General features: G+C 43.8%; 1 protein-coding gene across 6 annotated transcripts in view; it reads right to left on the bottom strand.

Annotated features, from left to right (window-relative positions):
- C2CD3 (C2 calcium-dependent domain containing 3) overlaps window positions 1-10,354 on the bottom strand; it is a 122,725-nt gene that overhangs the window by 43,950 nt on the left and 68,421 nt on the right. For all 6 annotated transcript variants that reach the window (XM_005867082.2, XM_014540429.1, XM_014540426.1 and 3 more), the window contains exons 24-25: window positions 8,068-8,406; window positions 662-800 (exon numbers count right to left, since the gene is read on the bottom strand). In XM_005867082.2, coding sequence (XP_005867144.1) covers window positions 662-800; window positions 8,068-8,406 — 478 coding nt within the window. The remainder of the gene's footprint in view (window positions 1-661; window positions 801-8,067; window positions 8,407-10,354) is intronic.

The following is a 10,354-nucleotide window of genomic DNA, read 5'->3' as shown; positions in this document are numbered from 1 at the left end:
TCCTTTTTTTCTTTTTTTTTTATTCTGGGCCAGCTTTAGCTCTGAGGCTTGGCTCCAGCTCTTAGGCCTCGGCTGCTGAAAGCAGGTATCTGGTTTGTTTGGGTTCTATAATCGAAACACTGTTTCAACTCCAGCTCTGAGATCCCGGCTGGCTGAAAGCAGGTTTCTGGGGTTTTGTTTAGCTTCTATATTTGTAACAATGTTTCAAACTGCAAGCTCAGAGGCTGGCAGCGGCAGGCGGGGGACGGTGGAGTCCTCCGTCACTGAAGCAAGCAAGCCTCCTGTTCGCTTCAAGCTGCCTGGCTGCCGGCCGCCATCTTGGCTGGCAGTTAATTTGCATATCGCCCTGATTAGCCAATGGGAAGGGTAGCGGAGTGACACCAATTTTCATGTTTCTCTTTTATTAGTGTAGATTATTGACTATACTCCCTATGCTGTACTTTATACCCCATGACTATTTTATAACTACCAATTTGTACTTCTTAATCCCGTCACCTTTTGCTGTGAATTTAAAAGCATTAGGATTAAATAATTGCTTGATAAGAAAATCATTTCCCAGGTCTGCAAACTATTACTGTGTTTGTTATATTCCTTGCTCTGAGTTTGTCCCCTGGAACAAAACCAGATTCTAGAGGCTAATGGAACATTATAAAATACAAACCTTGATTGCTGTTGAAAATTCCAGATGGGGGAATCTGTGTTTTTAACCACTGGGGTGTAGACAGGAGATGGCTCATCAGCTGTTGCAAAGGATACACAACAACTGGGTATTGATACCTTCCGCTCTGTCAAGGGGCTCCCTGAAATAAAAGAGAATGGAGTGACTGTACTTTAGGGTACCAGAAAGAATTTGTTGGAAGCATCCCATTATACAGGCACAAGAGCAGGACCATTCCAGCCATCTCCTACCTTTGGGTCTTTGCTTGAGCTATTCCCTGTATCCGAAATGTTTTCAGTGTCCTTTCTGCTACTAAAACTGTCCTATCAAGGCTTAGTTCATGAATATTCCCAGACAAAAAATGACTTCTCCCATCTCCTTGTACTTTATGGAATGATGGAAAATATGTGATTGAGAGGCAAAAGATAGAACTGCAAAAAGTCATAAACTTAAGCGTCAGGTGATCAATTATTAGCTTTGTCATATATATTCTGTGTGACCTTGAGCAAAGGCCTATCTAGGCCACAGCTTCCTCAAATAGGGCATATGATACATCTCCTAAGACGTTAAAAATAAATAATAGTAGGTAACACGTATAGTATATCACTTATGTGCCAGGTACTGTTCTAATACATGTATATGTATTAACTCCTTTAATCTTTACAACAACCCTCTGAGGTAGGTATTATTATTATTATTCCCATTAAACAGATGAAAAAACTGGGGTACAGGAGATTAAACATTTATTAAGTGGCCACACACTTATTATACAGGAGAACTCAAGCATTCTGGCTCTAGAGTCCAAGCTCCCAGACATCAATATAATGCCTCCACTACAGAGTTGACGAATATAAAACACTGAGTACTATGCTGGAAATTTTTAGGTTTCCAACATAAGAGACTCAGTCATTTGTTTTCTTTTAAAACAAATGCAAAATGAAGATGGCTAATGATACTAGATAGTCTAACTGAGCTGTCCAACTTTAAATTAACGAAAATTAAATAATATTAAAAATTTAATTCCTCAGTAGCTCTAGCCATACTTCAAGTGCTCAATAGCCACATGTAGTTAGTGGTTACCATACTGGGCAGTAAAGATATAGAACATTTCAATTAAAGTACAAAGTTCTTTTTGACAGTGCTAAATACGAGTGACCATGTAGACTCTATGTACTACATAAGCTCCCTCTTAGCTCTAAAACGCTATGAATCTCAGGATTACAAATGTAGAAGGGAAGAAAAGAGAAAAAGAGTGAGAAAATAAGTATGTTTTAAACATTATTTATGTGATCCAGAGGTACAAATTCTATATGTGGATTCTAAGCAATTTGTCTTCTGTCTCGCTCAAGGTTTCCCCAAATGCATACTCTCACTTCACCTTATAGGTGAAGTTAATCTTTGAGGCACCACCCTGCTCCTTCTCTATCTGGCTGCTCCTTTCAGTGACTACTCTTCCAAAGACCTCAGGCTATCCTGTGACAGAAAGCAAACTGATGAACAAGCCATGGTCAGGAATTGCTGATTTTACTCTCCTCCATCAGCAGTGTAACATTTAATAAGTAGCCATTAAAAGGGCTCAACCACCATCTACTCTCAGAAGCCTCTCAACTCTCTAGGCAGAATCACTGAACTTTATACCCTCAGTTAGATTTCTCCAACTTCAGCTTTCTTTTAGGGAAAGAGAAGTACCTGCCACTTTACTTTGATGTATTTTCCTCAACCAAAAGTATTTCCATCAGAGTAGACCAATTCTTTTCAAACTTTTCTACCAAAGTAATAATAATCCAGAGAAAAGTAAACACTAAACTCTTTAAAGTATTGGGGTTTCTGTTGCCTTTAAAGAGCAACAATAAGCATATCTACTAGGAGGCTTGTACTTAACCTAAAAATCCATGAGGCTTTTATGTTATCTTCCATAATACAGCTCTACTAGAGGCCTGGTGCATGAGATTCGTGCACTGGGGGTGGGGAGGGGTGGTGTGTGTGTGTCCCTCAGTCCGGCCTGTGCCCGGCTGGGGGGATCAGGTCTAAGCTGGCAGTCAGACATCCCTCTCGCATTCCGGGACCCCTCGCTCCTTACTGCCCGCCTGCAGAGGAGGCAGGAGAGGCTCCTGCCACCACCACTGTGCTTGCCAGCCGTGAGCCCGGCTTGCTGCTCCTTAGCACTGCCTTGGAGATGTGAGAGGCTCCCACCACTGCTGCTGGATTTGCCAGCCATGAGCCCGGCTTCTGGCTAAGCGGCGCTCCCCCAGTGGGGAGTCAGTACGCATCATAGCAACCCGTCGTTCTGCAGTTCGGTCGATTTGCATATTACACTTTTATTATATAGGACTAGAGGCCCGGTGCACAAAAATTTGTGCACTCGGAGGGGAGGGGGGTCCCCCAGCCCGGCCTGTGCCCTCTCGCAGTCTGGGACCCCTCGGGAGATAACGACCTGCTGGCTTAGGCCTGCTCCCAGGTGGCAGAGGGCAGGCCCAATCCCTAAGTGCAGCCCCTGGTCAGGCTCAGAGCAGGGCCGATTGGGGAGTTGGGGCGCCACTCCCTGTCATGCACAGAGCAGGGCGGATTGGGAGGTTGCGATGCCATCCTCAGTCATGCTCAGGGTAGGGCCGATTGGGGGGTTGGGGCACCGCCCCCTGTCACACTCAAGGCAGGGCCGATGGAGAGGTTATGGCTCTACCCTGTCACACACAGAGCAGGGCCGATCAGGGGGTTGGTGCGCTGCACCCTGTCAAACACAGAGCCGCAGGGCGATCAGGGGATTGGGGAGCTCCCCCCTATCAGGCACAGAGCAGGGCTGATCAGGGGGTTTGGGCGCTGCCCCCTGTCACGCTGATCCCGGTGCCGAGAGCCTCGCTGCTCTGCTGATCCCGGTGCTGGGAGGCATATTACCCTTTTACTATAAAGGATAGAGGCCTGGTGCATGGGTAGGGGCTGGCTGGTTTGCCCTGCAGGGTGTCCTGGATCAGGGTGGGGGTCCCCACTGGGGTGCCTGGCCAGTCTGGGTGAGGGGCTGAGGGCTGTTTTCCTAAAGCGGGTGACTGAAGCTCCCAACCGCTCCTTTTTTTTCTTTTTCTTTTTTTTATTCTGGGCCAGCTTTAGCTCTGAGGCCTCGCTGCTGAAAACATCAATACAATGTTGCGGCCGGCTGGCTGAACCCGGCTGGCTGAAAACCGGTTTCTGGGGTTTTGTTTAGCTTCTTATTTGCAACATAGTACATAGTTGCTTAGAGTTGCAGTTGAGAAGCCGGCAAGTCAGGCGGGGGATGTTGGAGTCCACAGTCACTGGAGCAAGCAAGCCTCCCTGCTCGCTTCAGTGCATGGCTGCCGGCCGCCATCTTGGCTGACAGTTAATTTGCATAAGGATACGCTGATTAGCCAATGGGAAGGGTAGCGGTCGTACGCTAATTACCATGTTTCTCTTTTATTAGTGTAGATTTGTTTAAACTAAAAACAATTTTCCCCCCAACTCCTGGTAAAAAATTGATATATTATGTTATTTAATCTCATAACTTCTAACACCTCGGAGCACACAACCAGACCAGATGGCATTACTTTTAGACTGTCTTACAGGAGATAAGTAATAAAGAAAGAAAATGGGTGATAAGGAGAGAAAGGGAGTGGAGATTTTGTAAGGAGGCCTGGGGAAAGAGAACTGACAAGAAGGAAGAGGAATGCTAGCCCTGGAAGTGAAATCTGGTGGTGCCTGCGAGGCAGGAGGGAGCTGAGGCATGTGTAAGGGTTGCCAACAAAGCAGAACCTGGAGAAAGGCTGAACCTGGAGGGAGAAAAGCTTTAGAATCAGAAAGTCACTAAAGATACAGAGGAGAACTATATGGGGAACAAAGTAAAACAAAAACCACTGGCTTACACCATGACAAAACCAGTTTTCAAGCATATTCTTGAAAGAGCAGGAAAGAAGATTCTAATAAAATGGTAATAAGCAAAAAACAGTTAATGAAAATCACTAATATAATACCCATCATTAAAAATAGAAAATGCATAGAATGGCACAATAGTACCTTTATCTAGTGAGTTATCTTCTTAAAGGTTTTATTTTAGTGAAACTGAACAGTATTTATATGGACTGACATGCTCAGTCAGCATCCACCCCCACCTACTTTTACTGTATTGTATTCCTTTACTGTAAAGACTGAAAGGGGAACAACTACATTTTCCAGACTCTTTTGCAGCTAGAGTATGGATGAAAATTGGCTTCTTGCAATTAGACACTATTACAACAGATTTGGAAGGCAGATATGAGGCAGAAGACATCTTTCTTTTCCTTCTGCTTTTCCTATTAGCAAGGGTGACATTGAATTTTCTGTTCCAGGGTTTGGTTGCTGGGTGCTCAGAGTCCCTGTGGTAATAGTGATGATGAGTTTTGGCATACTATTCTGAACTTAAAAGATCTAGTGGTTAAGCTTTGCCTAAAACCCACTCCTCTAGCTATTCCAATGACTTGAAGTACCTTAAAATTCTATATTGTACACTTATTGTCTAAAATGTCTGGAGTAAGTTTCCTATAACTGGACTCTCCCTGACATAGCTTTCATACCTCCCCCCAAGTTCCTTAGAGATTTCAAGCTACTCAACCAATTCCTTTTAATGAAATGTCATAAATCTTCACAGCTAGGGAAAGATAACCTGCCTCTATACTGGCAGTTCCCACAGTAGTCTATTATGATCTTTGTGTCTGTGCTTCCCTTACCAGAATGAGAGCTCCCAGATTGCAGAGTAGGCCCAAGGCCCTTATTAAAGGTCTAAAGATTTCCACTGCTCTTTGTCTATAGATGGTTGCCAGGGTTGGAAGAGAGAAACTACCTTGTCTGCTTGTAGTGCATACCAGCAGAAGACAGCAACATCTGCTCAGGAAAATTCTGAGAGATATCAGCAGAGAGGACCAATTGCAATTCTGAGAGGCATGACTTCTAGGTTCTGCTGTACTCTGAAGACAATCTTAGCAATGATCTTGTATGATGATCACATTTTACAGTTCAGGAAAAGAGAAATGGCTTTGCCCAAAGCAACCAAGTTAATGGCTCAGCTATAGCCAGAACTCCATCTTCTTTTTTAAAAAAATTTCTTAACATATATTTTTATTATTTCAGAAAAGGGAGAGGAGAGATGGATAGAAACATCAATGATGAGAGAGAATCATTGATTGGCTGCCTCCTGCACACCCCCTACTGGGGATCAAGCCTGCAACCTGGGCATGTGCCCTTGACCGCAATCGAACCCAGGACCCTTTAGTCCGCAGGCCGACACTCTATCTGCTGAGCCAAACCAGCTAGGGCAGAACTCCATCTTCTGATTCTCATTCCAGAACTCTTTCTATTACATCATAATTTGGAAGGCACATTTCAGAGGGATGATGGGCAGGGCTGTACTCTCAGGGATCAGCACAGTGCCTGACATATAAATGTTGTGGGGGGAAGGACTACACAGGTTTATCACTGCATGGGTGGGAATCGGGATCCAAGAGAGATGTCTGAAAGTCAGATGCCCACTCTGATGCTTATTCTGACCTGGCTAACAGAAATAGGTCAAATAACAAGTGACTTAACTCATGCCAGAAATGAGAGAGGTGTTAAGTATCATATTCACAAATAAGAGGGCATTACGTTTGCTTAGCTACATCATGAAGATCAAGGAATTTCTGGAATACAGAAATAACATACAGTACTTGTCCCCAAGGAACAAACAGTCTAGTGGAGAGACACATTTACATTTTCAGTATCCTATATAATAAAAGCCTAATATGCTAAGTGTCCAGTCAACCAGTCAGCCATTCAACCATTCAAAGTGTAATATGCTAATGATATGCTAAGGCCGCTCAACCGCTTGCTATGATGAGCACTGACCACCAGGGGGCAGACAGTCAACCGGTCGCTATGACGTGCACTGACCACCAGGGGGCAGACACCCTGACTGGTAGGTTAGCTTGCTGCTGGGGTCCGGCCAATCGGGACTGAGCGAGAAGGGCTAGACATGCCCTGGAGCCCTCTCGCAGTCCCTACCTGGCTGGCCAACATCCCGTGTCTCTCCCTGGCCACGATCGTACACCGGTGGGGTCCCTTGGCCTGGCCTGCGCCCTCTCACAACCCAGGACCCCTTGGGGAATGTCGGAGAGCCGGTTTCAGCCTGATTTCGCAGGCCAGGCTGAGGGACCCCACTGGTGCATGAATTCGTGCACCAGGCCAAGTATAAAAGAGAATGAAAATGACCTACTTCATGTAGTTGTTAGGAAAATAATCACGATAAAGTATTTTCTTAATTGTACAGCACTATACAAAATAAATTACTTTTAACTTATTAGAAAAGCGAGGAACTTCACTCTAACTTTCCAACATGGATCTGGTCAAGAAAAACTGAATAAGATTTTGCTGGCTTACATTTGGGATCACTCTTCATCCCAGAACCCCTGTTGAAAATCACTGAGTTAGAGACTAATAAAAGTAAGATGTGTAATTATTTTCCTATCCAAGTTCACCAACCCTGATTTTTATCCTGGCTCCCTTGGGGGTTTTATGAATCCAGTGTTAAAAACCTTGGCCTGCCCTGGCTTGTGTCACTCAGTGGTAGAGCACTGAAGGGTCGAATAGTTTTATTCCTGGTCAAGGGTATTTCCCTGGGTTGCAGGTTTGTTCCCCAGTCCCAGTAGGGATGTCTTGGGGAGGCAACCAATTGATGTCTTTCTCTCTCTCTCTCACCCTCCCTCCTTTCCACTCTCTCTAAAAATCAATGGAGCCCTAGTGGATACTCAGTGGATAGAGTGTCGGTCTGCGGACTGAAGGGTCCCAGGTTTGATTCCAGTCAAGGGCACATGCCTGGGTTGAGGGCTCATCCTCAGTAGGGGGGTATGGAGGAGGCAGCCGATCAATGATTCTCTCTCATCACTGATGTTTCTATCTACTCCTTTCCCTTCCTCTTTGGAATCAATAAAAATATATTTTAAAAAAATCAATGGAAAAATATCCTCAGGTGAGGATTAACAAAACCAAAAACCAAACAAAACAAAACCAAAAAAAAGTCTTGCCCTCGGTGTACAGTGAAGGCCTGAGTTGGTAGCAATGGAAAAGAAGGAAGAGATCTACGAGAAAAATTAAGTCAGAGAACAATTTAATGAATCTTATAATTTGATGGTAACTAAGGAAAAGTATTTAAGCTGATACTCAGGTTTCTGGACTGGGACATTTATGATATGCAAAATTAGGATAACTGACAAGGTCCACTTACATTTGGAAAGGCTTTCAGGTTGCTTAAGCTTTAGGCTTGAAAAATATAATAATTATTGATTAAGATGGTTAACAGTTCTTGCAGATGCTGCCATGATTTGAAAGATCTGTGAAGATATGACCACAGCCTGAGGAATAAGATACATGTTTCTGGATAAGTGAGTAGAGCATACCTTTCAAGCTTAAGTGCATTGCTCTTTCTACCAGGATGCTGACTGCAAAAGTTCCATCCAATTCAGCAGGACCCTCCTGGGCTGGGCAGACTTCAGCTGTGGTGCTGTTGCAGGGAACCTGGGTGCAGGTGGGAGGCTTCTGGTGGTCTGGTGGTACCGAGAGTTGGATCTTATCCTTCCTTCTGGGGAGTTGCTCAGACTCACTGTGGCTGCTGCAGTCCATAGAGTCCAGCTCATGAGTGGGCCCAGGGTGTGGGGGGAGAGAGGAAAGAACCACATGAACTCGCAAGGCAGCTCCTGAGAGATTGGAAGCGTTTCGTCCAAATAGAGGATACACACCTGCAAAAGAATACAGGAGAATAAGCCTAAGCAAGCAGGAATCAATGACCGTGGAAGAGATGCTCAAAGAGGGTGCTTGTGGCCCCTCTTTCCTTTTGTAGACGTACAGGCCCCAACATACCAATTTGCAAAAAAACCTGTGAAGTTACTATACATTGTGAAAATTTTTAAGTCCCCCAACACCCCCCATCCCCCTTTTCACGCACTATCTCCAATAATGGAAAGTAGTGAGAGCTTATATTTGAAGCCAAAGCCAAATGACTACAGGCAGAGCTGTTGTGGAAGGGATTCATGTGCTGAGGGGCAACTAGGCTTTGATGACTTCTGAAGCCACTTACAAGTCCAAGATTTTTATGAAATCAGGAGCGGCCTGTCTTCTTTTCCACATGTCCCACTGACTCTTGTTCTTAGGGCTTCTTCTCATCAGGAAGCTGCCCTGATACTCAATTTAGCCTGTTTCACTAACTAAATACGTTTTGGCAGTAGACCTGGAGACCATTTGGAAGGGAAGTAGGAGGCAGTGGCAGAGGAGGCAAGAAAGTAAGAAATTAGTATTTGTTGACTGTTTTTTCGTGTGCCAGAATCTCAGAGGGGTTAAGTACCCTGCAAAGGTGACTTTTTCAATAAGTGGCAGATTTAAATTCAGGGATATGAGCTTTATTGGCTTGCTGGATATTCAATGAGATTTTATTTATAAAGCATAAGGCACTAATATTTCTTTCAGAAGCCCAAAGTTTGCTTTAGTAGACTCATTTCAATTCAGGAAAATACAGTTAACTGATTTACAGATAGCATAAGATGGAACCTTTCCTGCCCTGGCTGGTGTGGCTCAGCTGATTCCTGGTCAGGGCACATGCCTGGCGCTCTCACATTGAGGTCTCGGTCTCTCTCTCTCCAAAAATCAATAAAGCGTCTTTATGGGGGGAGGGGAGGAGATGGCACCTTTCCTGTCTTTTTCTATTTTTAGGTAGGGAAATAACAACCTTACATATATATGAGATGGATAAATATGTTTGTAAAAAATCTAGTCTGGTCATCTCCATTTATTATGCACTATAGTTGCTAGACTTATTTTTTCTAGCATGCAAAGCTATGTCACTCTTCTATACAGAACCCATTATAGTTTTCCATAGCTCTCCAAACTCTTCTGCTTAGAAGAGGCCTTCAACATCGTATTCTTGCCCACCTCTCTAGTTTCATCTCCCATCATTTCCCAACCTGTGTATCCTATGATTCAGCAGCACCAAATTACTTATAGTGCCTAAAATGTATCAAACTGCTTCAGGCCTCTGTGTCTCCACACACCCCTTTAAAACACCCTTGTTTCCCACTTTTCTTGGCTTATTCTTAAATTCTTTGAAACTTGGGTCTTTTTCCCTGAGATGTTGTCCTTGAACTAAAGAGATGCTGAACCCCTGTGCTCCCTTAGCACCACTGAGAAAACCTTCTTCATAGTTTGTATGCTTCACTGTAATTGTGTATTTACTACTCTATTGAGGTCAGCATTATTTCCTACTCATCTGAGTTCCCAGGGCCAAGTACATGTATCATGTATTGAACAAATGTTTGAAAGGAAAGTACCCAGCACATAATGCCACTTGTAAAATGTTACCTTTTTCCTTTCTGCCTGTGAACCAATGTACTATATTGATTTTCTTTATGATTTCAAAATCTGCTGACCAGAGAGAAAGGATATCCTAGTTTCATTAGCAGGTATGCTTTTCAGTCTATTTAAAAAACTAGGATTCTAGATTATCATATAAGTTCTTACACAAGTGATTGATTACAGGTAGTCCCCTAAATTTACTCATTACGTCATACATATTAACTGAGTGCTTACAATGTTGTAGGCAGTACGTTAGGTGCAAAAATCTGATACATTTGGATGTACTCTAAAATTACTAAGTTCAGAGCCAGTTCTTAGAGCTGTGGTGATTCAATGAAGGTA

This window comes from Myotis brandtii, unplaced genomic scaffold (genome assembly GCF_000412655.1).
Source record: "Myotis brandtii unplaced genomic scaffold, ASM41265v1 scaffold244, whole genome shotgun sequence".
Lineage (NCBI taxonomy): Eukaryota > Metazoa > Chordata > Mammalia > Chiroptera > Vespertilionidae > Myotis > Myotis brandtii.
This window is presented reverse-complemented; position numbering and strand designations above follow the sequence as displayed.